Source organism: Mustela erminea, chromosome 1 (genome assembly GCF_009829155.1).
Source record: "Mustela erminea isolate mMusErm1 chromosome 1, mMusErm1.Pri, whole genome shotgun sequence".
Lineage (NCBI taxonomy): Eukaryota > Metazoa > Chordata > Mammalia > Carnivora > Mustelidae > Mustela > Mustela erminea.
The window spans coordinates 219,366,011-219,392,045 of NC_045614.1; the positions used below are offsets into that span (position 1 = coordinate 219,366,011).

Sequence of the window (26,035 nt, forward strand, 5' to 3'; positions counted from 1 at the left end):
GTGGCCTCCTCCCTCTCTGGGCCGCCCCGGGGGCTGCAGCTGTAACAGGCCCGCCCTCCCCCGCTGTGAGCTGCCCCAACGGCTAAGGCCACGGGCACAGGGTGGGGCCACCTCACCCCAGCCACCCCCAGGCCAGGGCAGTTTCCCAAAATCAGCAAATCCCCCCCCCCCTGCTGATTCCAGTCTCCCTAGGGCCCCCAGGCTCCGGCCGTTATCCCAACCCCACTCAGTTCTCCGTGCCACCCGGGTTGCCCATAAGACCCATGAGATCACACCCAGCATGGAGCTCGGCCCAGCCAGCGCCTTCAGGAAGTTTCTTTTAAGCCATCTCCATCCCCAAGGTGGGGCCGAAGCTCATGACGCTGGGATCAGGAGCTCTAATGACTGAGCCAGCCAGACGCCCCCATGCTGAGTTTTGAGAGGGCCACAACCCAGGGACAGTAGTGTCCCGTCCGGGGGCCACCCATGCCCAGTGCTCCTTTCCTGGGACAAGGCTTCCTAAAGCAGAAGTTGGCCTGGCTTCACCTCCTGGAGCCCAACCAGGCCCACACCCACTCCCCGTCCCCTCGTCCGCGGCCGGAACCCCAGCCTGCTGGCTCAGGGCCAGAGTCCCAGGTTCGTCTCTGCAGGACGCGGAGTTCAATAATCATCTGCCTTCAGCTCAGGTCATGATCTCGGGGTCCTGGGACCGAGCCCTGCATCACGTCCGGCTCTCTGCTCCGCAAGGCGTCTGCTTCTGCCCCTCTGTTCACGCCACCCCCCACCCCAGCACCAACCCTGCTTGTGCTCTCTCTCTCTCAAAATAAATACAATCTTAAAAGAAAAATTCCGGAGGCAAATAGGACAGCCACGCCTGCGCCCAGCCAGGACACGGCTCCACGGGACCTGCCTCGCTGCGCCCCATGCAAGAGGGGCCGCAGCGAAGGGGACACTGGGAGGTGCACCTGAGCATCGCGGGGGACGACACGGGACCCTCCTCCATTGGCAGCCGTGCAGTGGGTGAGGACCCAGCTGCTCAGCTCTGCGGCCTGTGGGCCACACCAGTGGGTCCAGTCACCTTGGTCGTGTGGTCACGGGCTCTGCCTCCAAGGCCGTGGAGCTGGTATGCGCCCCGCTCCCGCGTTCACCCCATGGCCGCTGTAGCACATGGGACCAGCTGAGTGGCTACTGGGGGGCCACTGACAGGAGGGTTCTCTGGGCCGGAAGTTCCCGGGCCAAAGCCCTGCGTCACGTGCTCAGTGACCAGAGGTGAGACACAGCCCCTTCCCCCGAGGCCTCTGCCTCCGCCCCACAGGGTTCATGGTGCAAGTGTGCATGGATGCCCGACCCCATGCATGGGGCCAGACCCCGTGAGCCGTGGGAAGGGCTGCGCTCAGCTGGGGACCCTATCGGCCTGGGGTAGGGGACGGGCCGGGCCCCTCCTTGGCCTCCTGACCACCTTCCACCCCCGCCCCTGCTAGGCTAGGAGAGAATCAGGAGCACCCCCACACTAATCAGGAGCACCCCCACACTTGGGGCTTGTGGTCTCATCCCCTTCAGGGAGAGCAGACAGTCTTGCATCTCGGAAGGGACACAACAGGCTGAGAGACCCTGGGGGCGCCCTCCGGGAGGGGCCCGTCTCGGCTGGCAGGCCAGCAGCCCCACACTGCCCGCAGCCGCTGCTGAGGTAGGTCAGTTTTAACCCCCTTTGGGGACGGGCAGGCCACTGGAGGCCTGGGGAGAAGCGGGGTCTGGAGCAGGGACCCCACATCCCCCTGACACGGGCCTGCTGGCCAATGTCTAGCTTCCCTCACAGGACACAAGAGCCTACTGAGGTTTCTCGTTCAGGTTAATTTTTTTTAAAAAAGCAAGAGCACTAAGGCAGGTACCTGGAAAACGGGCCCCAGACGTCCGGCTCCCAGCCTCGTGCTACGGGGCCGAGTCCCCATCCCAGTCAAGGGTCCCCAGGGACAAGCAGGGCCTGCCTCCCAGGGTGGGGGGTGACGATGAGGAGGCACCTGAACCCCACTGCCCACCACATGTGGGCGGGGACAGCGCAGCCCCCAGTGTCCCAGCAGCTGCCCGAGTGTCCCCGCGGGTGAGGGGACAGGACCAGAGTGCCACGCAGGGCGGAGGGGCACCACCCTCAGGCCACAGTAAAACAAGCCATGGCCCCTCCTGAGGCAGGTAGCCCCTGGGCGCAGGGCACAGGGAGGTGCCGTGGAGGGTCCCCGCTGGTCACTGGTTCCACAGTCTGAACCCTGGAATGTAGCTGAGGCCGGACACCTGGATCGCTGACACCGAGAGGCGGGGACGTGGACGGGGCGTCTGTCCTGAAACGCCAAGGCCGCCGGGCGTGGAGGATCCTGGGGGTGGTCTCTGGGGTCGGAGGTCAGGCCTTGGCCTCACGCTGCAGGCTCTGCTCCAGGGTGGCCAGCGGCTGCATGGCCTTCTCCTCCGCGGGGCTCAGCGCTGGGGGCTGGGGCGCGCGGCGGCCGTCCCGGAAATGCCGCAGGACCACCACCAAGGCCCCCAAGAGGTAGACGCCAAACAGCACCAGGAAGTACACGAAGTAGATGAAAAACTGCAGCAGAGAGAGGGGCAGGGGTGGGGTGGGACGGGTGAGCCCAGCCCCGCAGAGGGAGTAGGCACAGCCGGGCGGGGACCCTGCAGGCCTCCCTGGCTCTCCCTCCTGCGGAGGCCACGGGAGCACTGCAGGGGGCAGGGACGGGTGCTCAGGGGTCAGGGGATGGCCCGGGGTCAGTCCCACGGAGGGCAAGCCCGCTCTCTGCTCCCCTCCAGGCCACAGTCCAGCACAGCCCTGGGAGCTCCCGCCACTTTCCCACAGAACCCTGCACACGTCCTTTACGGTGAGGCCTCTGTGATCACCCAAGGCTCTCTGCTCACTTTGGGACAACATGTGCTTCCCTCTGTGGGTCAAGTTTCCACAGCGGCCAAGGGCTCGAGGACATCTTTGTGTGCAGAGCACGGTCGAGAACCTGCAGCCCGAGGCACCAGAGGCCCAGCTGCACAGCCCCAAGACCCAGGCATTCCCAAGCACAAGGCCGGTGCCCGCCCAGACAGGTGCAGCTGCACACGCCCCAGCTGCTCTAGCGACCTCCAGGCCGGACAGTGCTGGACGGTCTCCGCATCCCCGCGCCAGACCAGGCATGAGTCCCACCCGAGGCCGCGGCGCTCTGCTCCTGGCACGCCCCTCTCCGATGCCTTCGGGAAAGCTCATCCTCACACCGACCCTGGGAACTAGCCCTGAAGGACGCTGCTTCTGGGGGGTGATGGTCATTGTCTCCCTGCCCCTCCCCTGACTACGGCTGGAAGCCTGGACACCACACGCAGAACACACACGAGCAGGGGACTCTGGGCAGTGGAGGGCAGTTCACCAGTCGGGCCGCTGCAGCAGAGGACGCAGACATGTGTCCCCTGAGCTTTTTTAACTTTGCACTGGGTTTATTTTTAGATCTGAAAAAACCAGTAATCCAGAAAAGCCAGTTGATAAAGGAAAAATACCCCAACAAAAGCTGTTCTTTGTAGCCAAAGGACGAGGAGAGGGGCACCCAGGACAGGGACCTGACAGAGGGGAGCCCCTGGCTACAGCAAGACCCAGCCTCACCGCCCAGACTCTAACCAGGTGGTGGTGGTCAAGGCAGGGCAGGGAGCTGGAACGCTCACCCCAGCAGAGACCACAGGGAAAGCCCAGACTTTCACTCTGCCCACGTTGTAACAGCCCCCAAATTCCTGCGCGCAGAGTGAGAACTCTCACCATCACTCAGCAGCAGCAAGAACACCCCAGCCCTGCTGTGTCCCCTGAGGCCATGTGGGAAGCCATACAAGGCCCCCATGCACCTCCTAAGTGCGGGAGGCTGGAGGCCAGGTGGGGAGCCAGAACTCCCATCCCCACCCAGCAGTGAGGAGGAGGCCCCCATCAACCCCTAGGTCAGGAGAGCTGTTGGGGAGCCTGTTACCTGGCTGTGACAAGCCCACGTTCCCAACTTTGTCTGTGAGAGCAGTGTCGGGAGAAGCCAGTTACACTGGAGGGTTTCAGTAAGATCCAGATCTCATAACGTAATTTCCAAAATGCCCAGTTTTCAGTCACTCACCCAGCAGACCTAGAACCACAAAGGCCTCTGACTGAATAAATACAGTCAACAGATGAGGCTGAGATGACACGGACAGCAATGCCATCGGAGAAAGACTTTAAAGCAGCCAAGATGAAAATGCTTCAACAAGCAGTAACACAGCAGGAACAGAGAGAAACATTCAAGAAAAAACAGAACTAAAATGCCATAACCAAACTAAAAACTCAAAGAATGGCCTCTGCAGAAGAGCCGATGGGACAGAGAAAACACTCCGTGAGCAGGAAGATGGGACGACAAGTCACCAACTCTGAGCAGCGAGAAAACAGACCAAAGAGTCCCAGGCTGATCTCATTCCCTTTACAACAAAAGACACGACACCGTGTCATGAGAATCCCACAGAAGGAAAGAGGACGGGGCTGGCGAAGTACTCAACGAAATTATGGCTGACGATTCCCCGAGCTGGTAAGAGACATAAACCTACAGATCCAAGACACTGAGGGAACCATGAACAGGGCAGACCCAAAGAAAACCAGACCAGGGACACCTGGGTGGCTCAGTTGGTTAAGCAGCTGCCTTCAGCTCAGGTCATGATCCCAGCATCCTGGGATCGAGTCCCGCATCAGGCTCCTTGCTCGGCAGGGAGCCTGCTTCTCCCTCTGCCTCTGTCTGCCTGTGCTCGCTCTCTCTCTCTGATAAATAAATAAAATCTTAAAAAAAAAAAAAAAGAAAACCAGACCAGCATACCGTATTTAAACTCCTGAAAATGAAAGGCAAAGAAAAAGTAAAAACTCATGAAAGCAGCCAGAAAAAAAGGGACACTTTAAGGGGAAAACAGCGGATTTTTCATCAGAAACCATGAAAACCACAAGAAGGGAACACATTTTCAAAGTTAAAAGAAAAAGCTATCAATGTAGAGCCCTACATCCAGTAATAATCTTTAGAAATGAAATCAAGACGCTCTTGGAAGAAGGAAAAACTAAGAGAGAAGTCTGTCAACCCACCCAAAAAGAATGGCTTAAAGGAGGTGCTCTAAACAGGAATCATAAAGAAACCCTGGACCAACTGGAAAGAGAAAGAACACGGAGAGCCAAATCACGGGTAAACGGAAGATTTTCCTTCTCCTCTAGAATCTTCTAAATGTTGGACAGTTAAAGCAGAAGTCAGAACCCAGTCTCATGTGGCTGTCATGGTACACGGAGGAAACAGTCAAGACACGGTGCTATTAACAGTGGGAGACAGAATGACACAGTAGGAGGCAAGATTTCTATACTTTACTCAAACTGCTCTTTTAACCCAAAAAGCCACCATCAAAAAAGCCATACTAAGAGATATACTGAAAAAACACCAGAGATAAACCAAAATGAAATTCTAAAGAATGTGCAAATAATCCACAGGAAGGCACAGAAAATAAAAAGCAGGGAGAAGAAAAGAATAATGGTAAGGCAGCATCAACTCCAGCACTTCAACGTTACACGAACTGTAAATGGCCTAAACTGGCCACTTACTAAGGCAGAATAGATGAAAGAACAGGACTCAACCGTCTGCGATCTGCAGGACACTCGTTTCAAATGCAACGATACAGGTGGTTAACAGGTAAAGGGGCAGGAAAGAATGTATCGTGCAAACATGAGTTACAGGAAAATGGGTGATGTTGCTGGCAGGCAGAGTAGACTTCAGAGAAAAGAAATGACCAGAGGCAGAGAACGACATTCCATTCCATCATGGTCAAAGCTCAATCCACCAAGAACACGGCCATTCCCAAGGCACATGCAACAGAAAGAAGAGCTACGGCCGTGCTGCAAAAACGTGACAGAACCAGAAGGACAGACAGCCAAGCCCACGGCTGAGGACAGAGATGCGAACACCCCTCTCTCAACATCAGGATGAGATAAAAGTCACAAGGATGGAGAGCAAGTCGACATCACCACCAACAAGAGGACCTGCCTGACAGGAATCTATAAAACGCTCTATCCAACAAGAGCAGAAGTCACACCCTTCCGAGGGTCCACAGAACACCTAACAAGACAGACCACATCCTGGGCCATTAAACAAACCTCAGTCAACTTAAAAGACAGACAGACAGTATTCTCTGATCACAAAACAGAATAAAAACAGAAATCAGCAACAAAGAGATATGGGAAAATCTCCAAACACCTGGAAACTAAACAAAACTCTTTGAAATAATTATAGGTCAGAGAAAGTCTCAAGAGCGATCAGAAAATACACTGGAATGGACAAAAATGCAACACACCAATGTGCGGGTGCAGCTACAGCAGCACCGGGAGGGAAAGGCATAGCCCTGAAAACACAAACACCACAAATGGCAGCTCTCACCTCATGAACCTAGAAAAACACGAACAACATAAATATAAAGCAAGTAGAAGGAAATGATAAAGAGAAAGTCCAAGGGGCACCTGCGGGGCTCAGTGGGTTAAGCCTCTCACTTCGGCTCGGATCGTGGTCCCAGGATTCTGGGATCGAGCCCCGCATCGGGCTCTCTGCTCAGCGGGGAGCCTGCTTCCCCCTCTCTCTCTGCCAGCCTCTTCTGCCTACTTGGGATCTCTGTCTGTCAAATAAATTTTAAAAAAGAGAGAGAAAGAGAAAGTTCGAGCCAACTTCAGGAAGGCAAGACTAGGAAATTAAAAGCACAGGGACAACAAACTCCCCAGAACCAATAAATGACTTCAGTGAGACTGTGAAAGACCAACATTCAAGCACCGGCTTTATTTCTGGGCATTCAGGGCACACGTAGCAGATACTGCTACGAACTGAACCATGTCCTGCCCAAAGTTCACCTGTGAGAGCCTCACTCCCAGTGCAACCGTATCTGGGACAAGGCCTTCAAGGAGGTGATTAAGGTCAAAGAAGGTCCTAACTATGGGCCCTATTCCAACAGGGCTGGTGTCCTGAGGAGAGAGGCACAGACGTGCAAACACACAGAGAAAAGGCCACATGAGGACACAGAAGGCGACGTCTGCGCGCCAGTGGGCTGCTCTGGAGGAGCCGGCCGGGCTCACACCTTGGTCTCGGACTTCTAGATTCCAGGACTGCGAGAAAAAAAAGCCTGTGTGAGCCACCGGCCTCTGGTGTTCTGTTCGGCAGCCCTGGCAGCACGTGCAGATGCGAAAATTAAAAACACAGCATCACTCACGACTGCTGGAAAAAACGACGGAAGACTCAGGTACAAATCTAACACAGCAGGTACAATCTATGCTGAGAACCACCAGTGCTGAAAGAAACCCAGAAAGTTCTAACTAAACGGAGAGTGCGCCTGTCCACAGATGGGAGACTCGAGGAGCAGAGGTTTTCCGTCTCCCAGAAATGACAGCGCGACATTCTCGAGACCAGCCAGGACTTCGGTAAGTTGAGGAACGACTCCAAAATTTACACGGAAAGGCAAAGATGCTGTAACAGCTCAAACAATTCTGAGGAAACATGTCAAAGCTGGAGGAATCGGTCTGCCCCGTTTCCGAACGTCCCGCGCGGCTGGAGAGCGGGAGGCTGCAGGGGAGGGGCGGGAGCAGAGCACAGGGCCACACGAGAAGCCACAGGCAGACTCGCGCAGACACGCGCCACCGGATCCTGACCCAGGCGCAGGAGAGCCCCGGCGTGGCGGGACGAGCGCAGACGAGCCGCCTTGACGGACACCGCACACCCCACACGAACGTAACTCAGACGGCTCACAGGCTTGCGTGCGCAACTACAGAAGTTGTTCCCTTTGCTTTTTGTATTTTGTTGTTTAGAAGGCGGGAGGGGAAGGGGAAAGGGAGAGAGAATCTTAAGCAGCCCCCACACCCAGCGCAGAGCCCAAGGTGGGACTCGAGCTCACGACGCTGAGAACGTGACCAGAGCGAAACCAAGAGTTGGACGCTTGACTGACTGAGCCGCCCAGGTGCCGCATTTACGTCTTTCTTCTTCAGGCTGACGTATGCGTTTTACAGCCAACTCTACTGACGTGTGCATTTTACTACTCTACAGCCAACGTGGGACTCCCCTTCACAGCCCCGGGTCAAGAGATCGCATGCTCTTCCGACCCGGCCAGTCTTTAAAACTTTAGAAAAGAAGATACCGGGGGAAACTTCCAGAGCCCGGGTTATGCCAAAAGTTCTTACACTTGGCACCAAAACTCAGATCCGTAATGGGAGAAACAGACAAATCAGACCTCGCCAAGATGAAGACGTCCTGCTCTGCAAAACCCTGTCAGGATAGAAAGATGAGCCACAGCCGCCGAGGGCGCATGCGAACCAGACATGGCCGACCCCGAGAACGCAGGGCTTAGAGGTGCCGCGTGGAACGTCCGACGGATCGCTGGTCACCTGCCACTGACCGGCAGCTCTACCAGTGACGCGGCAGACCCCGTGTGCCCGGACGTGTGCGCCCCGGATCACGCTCCTGCAGTACGGTCAGCTGCACACAGCGCTACGGAAAATCTCCAAGAAAACACACCTGTCGCGAGCACCACGTCTGCTGAAAAAGTCCACGTCTACATGGACCCACGTAGCCCACAGTGTGTTGCTCAAGGGTCTGGTGTAAATCCCGCAAAGGACTAGTTCCTCCCACAGACAGACAACACTCAGACCCCAAGACTGAAAACAAGCCCCCCCCCAACCCGTAGGAAGCAGCAGCAGAGCGGAGGGCGGTCTTGCCAGACGACGTGCGGGGGGTGCACGAGGGCAGAGCCCGGCTTGTGACATCAGGGACACACAATCGGGACCACAAACAGGCACCACCCCAGCCAGTCAGATGCTCAATAAAAAAGAGGGATGACCCCGAAAGGATCTGGGGGCACTGGTTCTCCCTGCCGCCCCGTACCTGCCGGCAGGAAGGCAAAGCAGAGCAGCCCTGGCAGTTGGCCATGGCTCTGCCACGCCCGCACCCGGACAAGCCACGGCCCGTGCTCAGTGCTCAAGGCTCCTGTGTCCTCAACAGCCAACGACCAGAACAGCCCAGAGTCCTTTACGGGGACCAAGCACACACGCCGTGTCCACCACCCAGTGGAAGGCGACAGGCGGACGGACACACACACACACACACACACACACACACGAGCACATGGTGACCCATGTGGATCCCGGGGGGGCGGGGTGGGCTGAGCGAGAAAGCCCAACCCACAGGTGACAGACCACGATTCCACCTAAGTGACACTCTTGAAAGAAGATACATAAATGGTGGAGGGACTGTAGGGTTGGGGTCAGGGCTGTGGCCAGGAACGGCCACTGCAGGGCCCTGAAGGGCAGGGGCGTTCTCGCTGTCACCTGTGTAAGGTCAGTCCCCCCACGCGGGGCGTGTCCGGCGGGGACAGTGGGAACAGGCACGTAGGTCTACGTTACCTCTCACGCAGCATCGGAACGTACGGTTGTCCGAACATGAAGTCTAACTTAAAAAACAAGCACACCCAGGTCAGCCCCCACCTGCTGTGCCCCGGGTCCCACGAGTCTCCATCCAGCCCGAACGCCGACTCCCTCTCAACACCGACAGTCGATGAAGGCGAGCCTCCCCCAAGCGGAGTCTGGAGGCTGGCAGGGGGCCCTGGCGCTCACCCCAATTCCAGGAAGCAGGGCCGACCTCGGACCCCACAGAGCCACCCCCGCAGGACGGGCCCCAGCCGCGAAGATCACGGACTGTCCTGCAGGAAACCAGCCAGCCCCGCCGCCCGGGCGAGGAGAAGCTGAGCAACCGCGGTCAGCCGGAGCCCTCGCGTTCTGCAGCGGACGCCGGGTCAGAACCACCCCCCGACTGCCTCCTTCTTCCGCACAAAACGCGCCCCTCTTCTGGATGGGTCCGGCCCGCCCATGGTTTTGCTGTGGCTTGTCCTGAATTGTCATTCTTTGTTGCTCCCAAACATGCCCGTTTTTGCTGTTTTCTTTTACGGCGAAGAGCACGTGAGATGGCGTGGGCGCCCTGGCCGTGAACAGGGAACGTGAGCGGGAATTTCCCTGCGGCTCCCGTCAGCGTTTCTGATCACGAACTAACCGCCCCACGTCTACATTTATTTTTTAACTGGGAAATGAGACCAGCCAGAGAAAACCCAATGTATTTTTCTCTGCACTTGACCCGACATAACCAGGAGCTACTACATGGGAAGGCCCAGCCCCTGGGGAAGAGCCCCCAGCCCCTCTTCCAAAGTGGGCCCCGGAGCATGGCCCGGCCTCCAGGCACACTGCCCCTGGGCCTCCCAGGCTGAACAGGGCCATCGACAGGGGTAGCAACCTGAGGTTGGGGCTGCCGTGTGGCTGGGTCCACTGAGCCCTCCCGGAACCGAGACAGGCCTCCGTCCAGCCACACTAACAACCCCGCTGCCCAGAGGCGACCCGCTGGGGGCTCCTCCCAGGTGCTGCTGCCAGGCCAGGCTCCGTGGAAAGTCGAGGGCCAAGGGTGCTCCCCGGCAAAGGCTGCTGCTTCCGGGCGAGGCCCCCCACCTGCCCATCCCCGGGCACAGGGCACAGCCCCCTTGCCCCCTGCTGACCCCGCAGGTGCAGCTGCACTTGTCCCCAGTGGGCAGGACAGTCCCAGTGCTCAGCCTAGAGGCCCCCAGAAGCCTGCAAACAGGGGCAGATGGTTCAGATCTCCTACTCCCCAAGGGCACATCCAAACCCCACGGGCCCGTCTCTAAATGAGAAAGTCTGTCCTTCCCAGCACCTTCTCCCAGTCAGCTCTGCTGTCACCGAGGCTGTGCCCACTCAGCCCCCTCAGACAGAAGTCAGGACTTCTCTGTGGAGCCCCCCAAGCTCGGGGTGTCCGGGCTCCAGACAGATGGAGGCCACAAGCCCCGCTGGCGGACGGCACTGGTCCAGGGGCCCGGCTACCATCTTGTGGCTCATTCCAGCTGGCCCAGACAGGTCCTACCTTGGCTGAGACCACCTGGAGTCACACATGTGCGTGTCGCCCAACCTTCCAGGAGCAAGAGCTCTCCAGCTCCTCTCAGAAGCACCAAGAACCCGCTCAGGGTTAGGTGAGGGAAGGGGCACCAACATCACATCCCCACACGTCACACGTATGGCAGACACAGAGCTGGCCCATGAGCCCGTGCCCGGGTCTGACAGGCACTGACAAGGGCAGAGCTCTCAAATGAGGGCAGTGAGCGGGGACCACCAAGGGAAGGGCTCACGGCCAGGCCTCCATCCTTCCTGGGACACCAGCCGCCATGGGAGACGATGCCGGCCGGTCAGAGCTCCTCCAGAAAGGACAGACAGCACCTGGGCTGCCGCAGAGGTCAGAGGTCAGAGGGCATCTGGCCGCCCCTCCCCTCCCTGCTCCGCTCCAGTCTCTGTGTCTGGCCGGAAATGCCCGGCCCGCCCTGCATACAACCCCTCTGCCCCCAACAGTAGACCGACAGCCCCAGGCCCGTGGGGTGGGAGAAGCCGCTGCCCAGACACCCGCGTCCCCCGGGCAGCGAGGCCGAAGTGGGCTCACCTGTGAGTGGACCGGGAGGCCCAGACCCCGCTTGTCAGAGACAATGAGGGTGATGATGGTCTTGAGGACGGTGGCAAGGAATGTATTCACTCCGAAAACCAGCGCACAGAGCTCTTTAGAGAGAGAAGACGCGATCTGAAAACTGAACGGGAAAGCGGCCGAAGTCAGACTCTGGGGGAATGAGAGGCGCCCACAGTTCAAAGGGACTCGGCACGTCCAGCCAGCAGCCGTCCATCCCCCGCGCCCGGGCACGAGATCCGGCTCCGTGAATCCAAGACCGAGGACAAGTGTGCCCCCAGGAGGATGTTCGAAACGTCTCCCGGTAATTCCGGGGCACAGTCAGTCATCCTCTGAGAACAGGCAGAGCATCTCGGGGAAGCGCGGCCGTTCGCTGTTGAAGACGTGGTGAGTCAGGGACACGGCAGTAGCGCAAACAAGGAAAGCAGAACAAATGTGCCCTCCCTTCCCGATCCGCTGCACAAACACCTCCAGAAACGAGTGACTGGACAGGAGATGCTCTAGAGCTCTGAAAAGCGACGACAGACACACCCGAGAAGCCTTTCGAGAGGATGACAGAGGGTGAGTGACGCCACCGTGCTGGGTCAAGGGCGGCACACGACAGACCCGCCGGGCCCAGACGAGCAGCAGCGTGACAGCGCGTGGAGTCAGAGAAAGAGCGCATCAGGCGGAGGGCTGGAGGAGCCCACGCTGGGCCACGTGCCTGCCATGGCAGAACACCACGCCACCACCCTGCGTGTCCCCCACGGCCTCCATGAACCCAAGTGGGAGCAAACGGAGCCGTGCCAGCGGCACCCGTCGGGAGGCTCCTACCATACTCGGTTGACGCAAGCGCAGCAGAGAACCCAGCAGAAGAGGCCAGAAATGAACAGGCCACTGACACCAGGGAGGAGCCAGCCACGCTGTCCCTACAGGAAGGCCATCAGGTCCACACGCCCACAGGGCCACCACACGCTTGCCCGCTGTCTGCCAACACCTCCTTTCCAAAGCCTGCACTCTGCCCGGCCAGCCCCCTCCTGGGACCCCTCCGTGGCCACCATCCCAATGCAGAGAGAAACGTGTCACACCTGTGATGACCAGCTTGGCCCACAAGTAGGCAAGAAGGTGCCGACCTCAGGCCTGTCACAGGGAAAATACCGTGCGTGTCACCCCGCCAACTGGGGCCCAGCTGCTCAGCACCAGCAAGAGCCGAGGATGTCGGCGGACGTGGGCAGCCAGGCGGGCAGGGCCGGAGGCCGAGGGCCGAGCTCCGAGCCACGTCAGGCCAGAGGCCCGAGCGCCAGCAGCCAGGCCTCGGGTGGGAGGAGGCAGCGGCACCCACTCACTCCCCCACGCCTACCTATGCCGGACCTGACCTCTCCTGCGGTTTCTACAACCAGCAAAGACATTCCAGCAGCAGAGATAAAGAAGTGGATGGCAGTGCGAGATGACATAGAGCCCTTTCCAAGTGGGAGTGTGCCAAGGAGATGCTTCTGGGACATCTGCCCACTGAGCGAGGGGAGTGGTGCTGGGAAGCAGGAAGACCCGGGCCTGGCCACGGGGAGCGCAGAGTCGGTGGCCCCACTGCACCAGGAGCTAGGGATGCCGCCTGAGCGCAAGAACCAGTGGGGACAGATGTTCTAACTCGGGGTGACCAGGAGGGTTCCCCACCCTGCCCTGAGGAGTGAGGCCCAGCAGGGAACCAGGGCCAAGAGAAGGGCAGCTGGTAACAGAGCCAGGCCCACCCGCTGGGTACGAGCCACACATGTGATGTGGGTGTGCGGCATCGGCTCCGTGAAAGGGTCAGTTCAAGCATGCCAGGGTCTCGGCAGCAAGCAGGACACAGGATGGAGAAGGGTTTGGAAGGCAGAAGTGGGCAGATGGGCAGCTCTGGGGACATCCCTGGGCAGACAGAGGGGAGTCCCCAGGGGTGTGAGAAATGCTAGGGCACCAGGAGAGCCCTCGGCAGAGGGGGAGCAGGACTACTTGGTCACTCCCTGGCTGTGTGTCACTGCCCTGTGGTGGGTGGGGACAGGAAAGGCCTTGTGCACCACAGACAGGCCCACGTAGGACTTGGGGCCTCGAAAACAGGGAAGGGCGCTGGGAAGAATGGCTTCACAATGGCTGGTGACCGAGGCCAGCAAGTAGCCTCTGTGGGAGCAACAGCCTCTGGACAGCACGGGGACCAGACTCTGCATCACACTCGGGGTCACAGAAGCCAAGACAGGCTGTGCTGCGGACAACGGGACGACTGGCCCGACTGAGAAAGCCCAGTTCACTGCTGCCCCCGACATGAACGACTGCACACCACTGAGCGAGCTCAGCACTGCCTGCACACGCCCCTTCTGCTCCCCGCGGAACATTCCAGAAAAGACGCCTCTTAATAGACGCAGACGGTTTGTCCACTCCCAGCTGCCCGCCACTGCCTGCTCTGAGCTCTGTCACGTCAGTGGCCACCCAGACTGCGTCCTGACAGCCCCACACTCGGGTCAACTCACGTGGCGATGGGCACCAGGAACTGGTAGGCGCCGCGGAAGAGCACGAAGGCCAGGTAGCACAGCCAGATGTTGCTGGTGCTGTACATGAGGAACACCAGCGCCGCCTGCGCCGCCGTCACGCCCGCGATGACCAGCTTGGCCCACAGCGCCCAGCGGATCTTCACAAAGCCCGCGGAGAAGGAGGTGATGGCACCTAGGGGGACAGGACAGGTCACCGCCGGGGGGGGGGGGGAGGCGGGCGCGGGGTTGTGCGGGAGCGCGGGGGGCGGGGCCGCGGGCCTACCGAGCAGCGTGGACGCGGCGTCCGCACCGCCGTTGTAGACCGAGGCGCTGTCCGCGGTGGGGTGGACCACGTTCCACAGGATGTGCACGTAGTAGACGATCAGGTAGTAGGCGGCCGAGTTGAAGACCCACCAGAGGGACCAGAGGCGCAGCTGCGGCGAGTGCGCAGTGGCCCCCAGCTCGCGGAGCATACGCGCCGGCGTCCAGTCCCGCCAGGCCCCCCGCGCCGCGGCCGGGTTCATGCGGGCCAGCTCGGAGGCGGCGGCCCCGCGGCGCGCGGCGGCGTCGCGGTTGAAGAAGAGGCTGCGCCGGGGCCGCCGCAGGAAGAGCGCGAGCAGCAGGCTGCAGCACAGCAGGCCGAGCGACACGAGGTTGAGCGTGGAGAAGGGCACGCCGGCGGCGGAGACCAGCAGCTGGCCCAGCACCGAGCTGGTGAAGACGCCGAGCAGCGCGGCGGAGCGGGAGTAGCCGGCCATGCGCTGGTAGCGCGCGGGCCGCACGAGCGAGAAGATGTAGGAGGAGTAGGCGATGCGCGCGGCCATGGTGACGCTGTAGCACAGCTCCATGAGCTGCATGTGCAGCACCGAGCGGCCGAGCAGCAGCAGCAGCCAGGCCGCCACGAAGCTCGCGCTCTGCAGCACCAGCACCGGCGTGTAGCGCAGGTAGTCGGTCAGCAGGAACATGGGCACCAGCACTGCCAGGTACGAGTAGGACAGCACCGGCGTGATCTCGTTGGTGACCTGGGGGACAGCGGGCTCGTGAGGCTGGGCGGGGGGATGGGGGCGCTGGGGAGGGGGGCGGGGGTCCTGGGCGAGCCCTCCGCATCAGAGGGCACCCACCCTGCGGGCCTCCCACGGCTCCCTGGGGCCCAGCCAGCACGGCCTGTGGAAAGCTGGCGAGACCCACTGATGGTCCCGAATGACACCAGAACGTGTGGCAACCTAGGTTCGCAGGCTTTTAGGAGATGAAAATGTGACCTGGTTTGTCCTTGACAGTGGGACGCATGTATGCCTCCGCCTGGGAGGAGAGGCCTCAGGCAGCGGGTTCCACGGAGCACAGGGAGGGAGGAAGCCAGAAGGAAAAGGGAACAGAAGAGGGGCCGCCATGATAGGACCTCGCCTCTCTGCAGAGGGACAGCACCCGCGGCCCACCTCAGGGGGTCCCAGGGCACAGGGACGCTGTGATGGAAGCCCTGTGCCCAGCCCCACTGGACTCCAGCAGGGGGCTCTGGCCGTGGCTCCCATCCACTAGGGCAGACCCAGCTGGGCCCTCAGAGATCACGGCCTCCCTGGTGATCCACAGGCTTGGGGCACGAAGCCTGTCTCGGGCACTGGAACCACCCGAGCCAGGCCCAAGAGCCAGCAGGCCCCAAGGCCCCACATAAGGAAACCGAGAGACCATATGGAGCCTCAGGTCAGCACATGGGGCTGTGCCATGCCCGCCACCTGCCAGCCTCCAGGTGGCCTTGTGGACCCAGTGCCTCAGCCTTCACCCATGGCTGTCTGCAGCCCTGCCCACCCAGGGGGAGCCTCAGGCGGTCCCAGATGAGGGTAGAACAGCATTTCTAGGGCTGTGCCCAGACTCAGCCCCAGGTGGCCAAGCCTCAGCGACTCTCAGGAAGGTTTTGGATCCCTCCTGGCTGAGGCTCCTGTGCCTAGTGGCCTCGTCAACCCCCACCCCCACAGGAAAGCCAAGGATGACCCCAAAGGTTGTGGTCCCCACAGCACCGTGCACCAAAGGCCTCCCGGAATGCCGAGACTGAGTGCAGGTCAATCCCAGGGTAAAGAAGACGCTACAGTGGGCCACCAGGAGCCACGGAGCCCTGGCTCGAGTCCAGACATGCCCAGGGCATCCACCCGCCCCTCAGTTATGACGGCCGGCCGCAGAGCCCAGAGGGTAGAGACTCAGGAGGACCGACCACCCCTCCTTCCCTTTCCCCTTCTCGCCCTGCCCTGCATCCTCCATGGGCTCTCCTCGGGCTTGGCAGGCCAACGGGCCGGCAGAGGCGGCTGACCCACATCCACTTGGAAGATACCAGGGGAGTGAGCACCCACAAAGTCCCTGGGGTTCGGTGGCATCTGTCAAGTGGCCCAGCACTTGGCACAAGGACAGCTTCCTATTGGCTTAGCCTAGTGTTGCCTGGACGCCTTCCCAGGAGCCTAGTGTGCGGACAGGCCAGGACCAGGCTGACCGCAAAGCATAGGAACCGTGCCCGGATCTGGATCCAGGTGGCTCCCAGGCAGCTGCTTCTCTGAATGGGCAGGATCGGCTGGGCCCCAAAGCAGCCAAGACAAGGGGGGAGGTGGGAGGGGGGTGGCGGCAGAGCCACGGCAGGGCAAGAAGGACGCAAAACAGTGGGTTCTCGGGAGCAGGACGAGGGACCCCAAAATCCAGCAGGAAGCGCGAGCCCGATCTGGCAGCACCTGGAGGGGCGCTGAAGCCCGTGCGAGGGGAGGGCAGGGGAGCAGGACAGTGGCCTTCCCTGCTGGGCCCTGATGACCCCAGGCTGACAGAGGACAGGTGGGGCCAGGCCCGCGAGGAGGAGTGTTGTTAGCAGTCCCAGATGGGGCTCCCCGTGGGCGTGGCGCCGGGGACTCAGCCTAGGCAGCCTGACGGAAGGGCGTCACAGATGTGAAGACAGAGAGCCAGCCGGTCACTAAGCCAGAGAGGATGGGGGTGTCCCCCAGCAAGAAGCATGAGGGACAATCTGGCGGGACCAGAACTTAGAACCCCAGCATAACAGGACACCACGAGCAAAGTGAGTGACTGGCCCAGACAGGGAGAAACAGATGACAGTCCGATCCCCCAGGGCAACCAGGAGGGGGACAGCCCTGCAGGAAATGTGGAGGCGGCGCAGTGAGCCCCAGGACCGCAGGTGCCAGCCAGGCCCAGGGCCCACTGGGCAGACCAAAGGAGGACATGCCGAGCAAGCCGGCTCTCAGTGGCTATCAGATGGGCAGAGATTCAGCCGTGCCAGTCCGCTGCCGGGGACAGAGGGAAATGGGCAGCCAGCCACATGGGCGGCAGAGGCAGGAGTCTGTGCCGGCAACACCAGGCCACACATGGCAGTACCCAGGACACCTGCAGCAGATTTCCCTCGGGGCTAACAGACACTATGGAAGCACCAGTTCAAGCATTAGAGTGCACTGAGGTCAGGGCAGCCTGGACATGTGTGGACAAGTGTCCCAGTCAGCCCAGCGGGGACACGCCGCAGAGGCCGTCCTAAACCCCACTCGCAAGCCCGGGGCAGACATAAGCCAGGGAGGCCACAACACCAGCCACTGCGGGCCCAGCCCCCACCTGAGGCAGGTCAGGTCAGGCCTCATGCGCACAGCGACTCCATGTGACTTTTAAGAATTCGAAGGTCCACAAGGGGAAGGGGTCAGGCTCTCAGTCAGGGAGAAAGGCCAGGCTCCCAGAGAAAGCCCGCGGCTCAGTGGGACCCAGCCGTCTAGCCACAGTGACGTGCTGGGGGGGAAGTGCCTGAGGCCAGGGTTGGGCAGGACCAAGGAGCACAGGGCAGCGCCAGCCTGGGACTGGGGGCAGGAGGAGCAGGGCAGGATCTGGGCTCAGACAGAAGGCCTCACCCGGACAGAAGGCCTGACGGCACATTTTATCTACCAACAGCCCTTCGGCTCTTTTGTTCTCCTGATAAGGAGAGCTTTGGGGAGAAAACTGCTTTCCCGCCTCTACCGCCCTGGGGTAGAAACTGTTACCCAAGTTGCAACCTGGAGATCTTCATCCTTCTGCTGAGTCAATCCCTCCGGGCCCCTTCGGGCAAAGGGCTGTTAGAGGTCTCCTGCCACGTGAGCCCCTGGTGGGGCGGGGGGGTGCAGGGTGCCCCCTCCCCGCACTCTTCCCTCCGACCCTCAGCAGACGCGGACCCATCTGCAGCCTGCCGTCGTCACTCCTCAACTAGCCTGCTTAGGAGTCCAAGTCCGCCCCCCACCCCTGCTTGAAGGTGCCCTGCGGGGGGCAGAGGGCAGGACGCCTCCCACCACGCGGCCACCCACCTAACCTTGCAGGCTCAGCCCCTCTGGGCCAGGGAGGCCACGCACCTGTTCCCGAGTGAAGTTCTTATCGGGGCTCAGGAGGTAGGGTGTGATGAAGCTCTCCCCCGGCCGCAACTGCGCCATGAAGCCGTAGAAACACAGGTAGAACACCAGGCACCTCCAGGACTTGAGCTCCGGGTCCGGCTCCGGGTCCGGCCCCGGCTCCGCGGGCTCCTCTTTCTCCACCACCTGGCCGGAGGGCACCATGCTGCCCAGCCCCCCGGCGGCCCCGGACGAGACGATGGCGCTCCTGAAAGATGAGCACAGGCTCAGGGCGGCTCCACCAACAGCCCTCGGACCCCATGCCTCCTCCCCACAAACCCCAGGGCTCTCTCAATGTGGTCGGGACACAATGTCCACACAGGGCGGGGGCCCCAGCCCCGAGAAAGGCCTGGAGCGTGTCACAGCCCAGACATCTGGTCCAGCCAGCCCAGGCGGTCACCACCACCAGGAGACCAGCAAGATTGCTGCACCTTAAGTATCCGTCAACTCAAACCAAACACAACTTAAAGTGTCATCTTTCAGGCACCCAAACTCCTCCCACGAGCTCACAGTGGGTGGCTGTGGCCGTGGGCCCACGTCCTTCCCCAGGAGAGGCCCCAGGGGAGCAGCTGGCATCACGGCACCCAGCCAGAGCTACCACAGTGTCACCCGGCCCCAAGACGGCTCAGAGCGTGAAGGCTGGAAGGGTCCTGCCGGACATCAGACACAGAGTGAGGGTGGCTGGTGGCCCCAAGCGCACTCTGGGAGTGCCGTCCTGTCAGTCTCTGGTGGGGGGACTCCAAGCACAAGACTGGGGGACGTGGCAGACGGGGTCTGCTGGCAAAGCTGACTGCTGCTGAGGAGGCCCAAGGGAGCCGCAGGAGCCGCGGGGGGGTGGGGGCGGCAAAAGGGCAGTATATGGGACAGAGGCCCAGACCTTAAGGCCCCTGATCCTGGCAGCCGCTGAGGCCGCCCTAAAGAGAAGCAGCCAGAGGCACGTGTTCTACCCAAGGGCAGCCTCACCCAGGGGCACTCTGGGTAGAGCTAGAAGCTGCACTAGTTAGACCGCTGGGTCACACGGGGACAACGCTGGGTCACACGGGGACGACGCCCCGTCCAGAGGGCTCCCACCCTTCCCAATCCCCCTACACCTAACAGAGAGGAGCAGGGAGTCAGAGCTACCTACGGGGTTCCACTGTTTATCTTTGCTACTATGTTTCTGTGTGTCAAGGGATATGGCTTTTGTGTTTAGGGCACTGATACAAAGTTCTTTTTTAAATGAGTCAGAAGCTAGCAGCCGTCACATGTGTCAGGTGAAGAAGGGGGCCAGTGCTACGGGGATTTGTGGCTCAGGTGAGGCAGGGGTGCCCTGAGGGCAGAAGGGTGGCTGCTTGAAAGGTGCTGGGCCAGCTCTGTGCTCATTCCTGCACGGCCTGTTCACAGAGGGTGACTGTAGAGGGTCTGGGTCCATGGAGAAACCCTCTCCAATTCCCAGCAGTGGGCACAAAAAGTTCCCAAGATGTGGGGCCAGCCTGGTGGAGATGCGCGGTCCAGGGATCCCAACACAGGTAGCTCAGGACTGTCCAAGCAGGAAGTCCCCCCCGCACCCCCTGCCACTCCTCCCAGGATGAGGCCCAGGAAGGCCAGGGGACTGCCGAGGACGCCCTCCCCACCCAGGACCATGGACAACAGACAGAGTCCCCACCCCAGGGCTGGGGCCTCAGGGAAGTGAACTATGTGGCCCAATGAGCAGAACCGTTCCCACCATCTAAGCATCTGTGCTTATTTCTGGGACACAGGGACAACAAAGGGACAGCAGTGAAGCCCTGAAGAAGACAGGCTGTGGGTCTCTTTGTGGGTGCGACAAGGAACGGCAGGGCAGAGGTGAGGCGTAGCTGCGGGAATGCCAGGGTTTCCAAGGGAGCGAGTGATGCAGGAGAGGGTGATCCCAAGAGTTACAATGTCCTGGGCTAACCCCCTTCAGTGCTCCCAAGAGGCCAAATGAAACCATTGGCCAGGCTGGGGAGCTGCAGCTTCCACTGCCCCCACCCACCCCACTGCCCCTGCGGGAAACTGTTGCATTGGGGACCAGGCCAAGGGTTCCTGAGGGCAGGTTCTGGTACGTGCTTTCCCGAACCCACTGGGAGCTTGCATAAACGGATGGGAGAGGGGGGCACCTGGGTGGCTCAGTGGGTTAAAGCCTCTGCTTTCGGCTCAGGTCGTGATCCCAGGGTCCTGGGATCGGGCCCCACATCGGGCTCTCTGCTCGGCGTCGAGCCTGCTTCCTTCTCTCTCTCTGCCTGCCTCTCTGCCTACTTGTGATCTCTGTCAAATAAATAAAATCTTTAAAACAAAACCAGATGGGAGGGCCCCAGGGCCTGCCACCGGCAGAACCACTCTCATGTCGGGGTGCACCCCGGGGACCCATCCCAGCCCTCAGACTCCCCTCCAGCTCACTCTCCTACTCCCAGGTACACTCCCTGGCCGCCGGCCAGGTAAGCTCTCCGGCTCGGGGTGAGCAGCTGAGAAGCCACCTGAGCCCAGGGTCCCTGGGAGTGGGTCCCCACCTGCCCCTGCCCCTGCCCCCAAGGGATCAGGAGCCCTGAGGACTTGGCCCTCCTGTTCAAAAGGTGTCACCTCCAGAAGCAACAGGAACTTCCCTCACCTGGTGTCCCCGAGTCCTGGGCAGTAGTGGAAATTTCAAACACCACACCAAACGCGTTAATGTTTTCTGCTCTGGATCCTGGACTCCTACCGCTTCCGAAACCGAGGGGCAGTGCTTCGTACACTACGCTGAGAACTGCCAGAAACTCCCACTCTGGGCTCTGCTCGCTGCAGCTCTCTGAAGGTCTGGGTCATGGCCCAGGACTCTACACCTTAACACATCCAACAGGCATGTCTGAGCAGGTGGAACAGCGCGGCACCCGCAGGGGACGCCGCCTCAGGACTCCTGGCTGGACGTGCAGAGCTCCACATCCAGTGCCCCCGGGGGGCGTGGCAAGCTGGCGCCTGACCACTGCTCGGAAGGGCCCCCAGGAGTCCTCCAGGGTAACAACAGCCCCAAACCCCAGAAGGACAGGCACGCAAGGAGCCGCCCCAGGGGCTGGCCAGGGAGCTCACAGGCTGGGGAGAGCGTCTGCAGAGACAGGGTCTCAGGGAGCCCCTTCGCTCCCAGCCCATCCCCTAGCTCCATGCCTGAAATCTGCGAACACTGCCCAGTGCGGGGTGCAAGCTGGACAACCTAGCCCCCCCCCATTTATAATGGTAGGAGTGGAGAGCCCCCCCACCCCCAGCTGTGAGGGAGATGCCCAAGCCTCTGTGGCTACCTGTTTTTCAAGCACCTGAAGCTGAGGGCCCCGTGTCCCCACAGCTCATGGAGCCCCGGGTTCACACGCATCGCACCTTGGGGACCACACTGTGTTCACTCACACTTGCAGCCCCTTAGCTGGCTTGGCCCCCCACCCCCCGCCCCCCACAGGGCCAGTGCACCCCAGGTCTCCGGTGCCCAGGAGTCGTCTCCCACCCATTGCACACCCACTGGAAAGGGGGACTTAAGCTCTCCTCTGCCCAGGCGCCCAGACCCACTCTCCAAGGTTATGAACGGAAATGCTCACCCTGGACAAAGAGCGCATTTGCAGCCCCACGGCCAGCCCAGCCTCACCCTGGTCCACACCAGAAATGGCAGAGAAAACGCAAGAAGCACAAAAGGTACCAGACCCTTGAGCGCATCCCTTCAAAACTGGGCACTTGCGTTTCTGCTTCAGACATTCTTCCTGAGCGCTATTTAGAAAACCTGCCCCTTGGGGCGCCTGGGTGGCTCAGTGGGTTAAGCCTCTGCCTTCGGCTCAGGTCATGATCTCAGGGTCCTGGGATTGAGTCCCGCATTGGGCTCTCTGCTCCGCCGGGAGCCTGCTTCCTCCTTTGTCACTGCCTGCCTCTCTGCCCACTTGTAATCTGTTCGTCAAATAAATAAATAAAATCTTTAAAAAAAAAAAAAAGAAAGAAAAAAGAAAACCTGCCCCTCCTCCAACTTGGGGTGAGGGTGGTCACCATCCTGCCCGCCCCCCGCACAGGCAGCCCCCAGATTCCTGAGAGAAGAGGTCCCACGGCAGCGCACATGCGACACAGCGGACCTCTGGTCAGCCCTGGCAGCTCGAGTGCCCCCAGCTGGTGTCACAGAAGGAAGGACAGGCAGGCCTCGAGGGCGAGCATGACAGGCCACGGCAAGAGCAAGGTGAGGAGGTGAGTGATAAAGCTTATCTGAACGACACCCTGGGGTCATGAGGCCCAAGGCCACTCTGGAATGTGCATCTTTGAGGCTCATATTGCACACTCTGTCAACACCGAGACTTCTGAAACAGGCTGGACAACAGGTCCCTCTGAACGGAGCCAGGCCAGACGAGGCCACGGGGAGGAGCAAGGCCCCACCCCTGGAGCAGCAGCACCTACACAGCAACGGGCTAAAACTCCAGAGTCTGATTCAAACTCCTTTTTTAAGAGCGGCCACTGCAGAAGAAATGCGGGGCACCCCAGTACCAGGGTGTCTGAGGGCCCCGGGCACAGCCCACGGCCTCGAGCCCTGGCTCCCGGCTTCTCCAGAGAGAGGCCGCCGTGCAGGGACTTAGGTTCAAAGAAAAGGGCTGGCCCACCCAGGAGCCAGCCGTCTGGGCAGCCGGCAGGGGCCCCGCCTGCGTCCCGAGTGGACTTCGGCTGCCCGGGGTGTCTTTATTCCACTCACCGGAGCTGGGGGTAGTCACCAGCCCTGACAGGAGGCCGGCCACTGCCGCTGTAACTCAAAGTCCTCTCTGGAAAACACAGACTGCTCTTCTCAACACAGAGGCCCTTCCCAGGCTCGCACTCCAGGTGGGGAAGGTGGAAAGATCCCCTCACACGCTCATGGGCAGCCCAGACGGCAAATGAGGTGCCCACGCTTAGGGCAGGTGACAGACAAGAGGACTGGCTTGGACCACAAGTGTGCTGACCCCAGCCAACACCAGGCAACCTCAGGCCTCCTCAGGGCAAGCAAAGGACCCCATCACGTGCCTCCCAGAGAAGGTTCTGACAGTTCCACATGGACCCTTCCTCACAGCCCTCCAGCACCTGTCCTGGGGCGGGGGGTGGGGGGGTAGTGTGGAGCACCAGCTGCTGGTCCCTTCAGGACCTAGTTAGCCGGGAGACCCAAAACCAGACACCACGTGTCCTGGGTTTTAAACCAGCTACCACTCTCCCAGGCTAACAAGGCTGTTTTGTTAACTTCTGAGTGAAAACGCAGAACCTGACACAGTTCCATGTTCCAGAGAGTAAAGTTAAACCCCCGGCCATCGCTGCTGTAGACACTCAACCCTCAAGTTTAAAACACGTGGGAGGTGAGCAGCTTTGCCCAGCAGCAGGAACTGGAGTGTCTGGAGTTAATAACATCCTGCAAAGCCCCCTCCCAAAGAAAGGAACTAGTAGCACCAAGTCAGGAGTGAGCAAGGCAGGGGGGCGGTGGGACACCATCCGGGAACCCCAACCATGAGCTCTGGGCATCCAGGCCCGCAGAGGGAAGCAGTTCCCCCAGGACACAAAGTCCCGGCTCTGCTGATCCAATCTGGAGGGGGGCAGGGGGGCCCTTCCCGGTCACTTGCAGAGAGGAAAACACTAGCCACTTGCCCAGGAAGCGGGAGGCAGATCCACAACCCCACCTGCGCTCTGAGCAGAATGGAAAACAGCTTTTTCTAGACGCATTCCGGATTTCTGAGCTGGCTCAGATTCCAACTTCTGCTCTGACACCAGGCCGGCTGGGGCTGGGCACCCAGAGATTGTAAAGAACCTCATGAGCACACCGCGCGCGCCTGCGCCAAGGCCGCGGACTCTCCGGGGCAAGCGTGGAAAGCAGACAGGACCTTTGGGGATACTTTCCTCCTGCGAGGTGTGGGTCCACTCAGGAGAGGGCTGCAGCACGGCGCCGGATTCCAGGCAATCTCCGGCACTCTCCGCGCCAGCGCGCCTCCAGCTCTGGGCTGGGAGACGAATGGGCCCGGCACGGGACTGGGAGGCGCGCCAAGGGTTCCCCGGGTCGGGTGGGTGGGCCGGGGATCCCCCGCCTTCCGGCCCGAGGAACGCGTGCGCCGGGATGGTTGTGCCGCGACACGGGGCCGGGGCGCCAGCACCGAGTCCACGCGGTCCTGCCCATCCCGCCTAAGGGACACGGAGTCCGACGGTGACGGGCGAGGGTCCGGGCGGCCCTCAGACCCCAACTAGCCGGACCTTGCGGAAGTGACAGGTGGGGTTCTGAGCGGCGCGCACCGCGAGCCCCGGGGAGAAATGCGTCCGGGGGCATCAGGCGGCGGGCGGGCGAAGCCGGAGTCCCTCCCTGCACGGGCGGAGGCGAGGGTGGGGCGCCGCCCGCGGGACCCACGGCCAGCGCCGGGAGAACGGGTCACCGTGCGCCCAGGGCGCGTCCCGCACGCGCGGACCGCGCCTGCGCCCGGCCCGGGACCTCGCACGCACCCCGCAGCCCCCCGCGCGCGCCTCGCGGAGTACCTGGGCGGCAGGCGTCCGCTCCTCGGGGCGCGCGGGCGGCGGGGCCGGGGACCCACCGGGACCCGGCGCACGCGCCGTCCCGGCGCACACGGTGACCCGTGGCCGCGGGCGCTGCCGGGAAAAGCGGCGAAACCCCGCCCCGGACACGCCCCCGACCACGCCCCCGCCCGAGCACGGACCTCCGGGCCCGCGCTCCGCCCGCCCCGGCCCGCCCCCTCGCCGCCCCCCACCTCGGTCACGCGGCCGCCTCGTGGCGCGGGCGGGGGCCCGCAGTGAGGGGCCTGGCGTACCCGCGGCGGGTCTGCCCGCACGGCCGCAGCCCCCACGGGACCGCCCCTCCCGACACCGCCCCTGTGCAGCGGGGTCCGGAGGTCTCCCCACCTCCGCCAGGCCCCCAATCCCCTGCTGGGTCGCCCACCTGCCGCCCCACTCGGGCCCCAGCCACCACTGACTGTCCCTCGCTCCCCTGCCGCCCGTGCAGCCCCCAGGGGACTGGACCGCCTCCCCCACCCCCAGGGCTGCAGCCCCGACTGGACCGTACCCCCGGCACCCGCTCTCCGCTCCGCAGCCCGTTAGGGGCCATCCCCTTATCCCAGTTCGCCCACAGCCTGGGCTAACCCCTGCCCCGCCCCCATGCAGCCCCCACTGGACCATCCCCTCTCTCGCAGCTGCCCTTTCTGGCCGTCTGTCTGGCCTCCCACCTCACCGCAGCCTGTACTGGATTGCCACCGCCCCGCAGCTCCCACCCGACGGAACGTCCCCTGGCCCCCCTCCCTATGCGACCCCTACCAGACCGCCCCCCTCCCCCCCCCGCATCCCCCACTGCACACACCCCGTCCCTCTGCTCTGTTTCCCTGTCCCCTTCCCCCCACACCTCCTGGAAGGCTCAGCTGAATCACTCCTCCCAAAACCCCCGTGGGGCCACCTCCTCAGGCAGCCCCCAGCAGGAGGCCCCTTCCAGCACCCACTGGAACCTACCCACACCTACTGGCCCTGGCTGCAGCTCTGCAGAAGCCCTGGAGGGAGGCACTCCTGCCCCCTAACCAGCTGTGACCGCCTCTTGGAGGAGGGCCGGCCCCTTGACCCCCGCTGGGGCTTACCCCGCCTGCCATCCCAAGCTGGAAGTGAATGTGCCTTTTTTTTTTCTTTTTTTTCTTTTTTTTCTTTTTTTTTTTTTTGGCTCATTTTAAACGTTCCTTTTCTGGCTAACCCG

General features: G+C 61.5%; 1 protein-coding gene across 10 annotated transcripts; it reads right to left on the bottom strand.

Annotated features, from left to right (window-relative positions):
* Positions 1-1,815: 1,815 nt before the first annotated feature.
* Positions 1,816-26,035, bottom strand: SLC19A1 (solute carrier family 19 member 1). 10 transcript variants are annotated; one of them, XM_032357427.1, is made up of 9 exons: positions 25,801-25,819; positions 23,036-23,102; positions 18,322-18,565; positions 16,393-16,532; positions 15,241-15,280; positions 14,265-15,003; positions 13,982-14,174; positions 11,487-11,628; positions 1,816-2,563 (listed from the first exon to the last, which is right to left on the bottom strand). In XM_032357427.1, exons 3-9 carry the CDS (start codon positions 18,520-18,522, stop codon positions 2,372-2,374), a joined length of 1,647 nt encoding a protein of 548 aa, XP_032213318.1. In that variant the 5' UTR covers positions 18,523-18,565; positions 23,036-23,102; positions 25,801-25,819; the 3' UTR covers positions 1,816-2,371. The 10 variants fall into 10 exon arrangements, with proteins under 10 accessions (XP_032213318.1, XP_032213325.1, XP_032213265.1 ...); XM_032357434.1 differs by lacking the exon at positions 25,801-25,819 and adding an exon at positions 24,823-24,950; XM_032357374.1 differs by lacking the exon at positions 25,801-25,819 and adding an exon at positions 23,982-24,797.

Excerpts from the sequence above, each read along its gene's own strand:
- SLC19A1 (XM_032357374.1), bottom strand. The coding sequence starts at position 24,114 with ATGAGGTTCTTTACAATCTCTGGGTGCCCAGCCCCAGCCGGCCTGGTG. Across the intron at positions 23,103-23,981 it reads CCATTCTGCTCAGAGCGCAG|AGAGGACTTTGAGTTACAGC; the intron begins GTGGGGTTGTGG and ends TGTGTTTTCCAG. Across the intron at positions 15,281-16,392 it reads AGGCGTCCAGGCAACACTAG|GCGGAGGCATACATGCGTCC; the intron begins GCTAAGCCAATA and ends CTCTCCTCCCAG.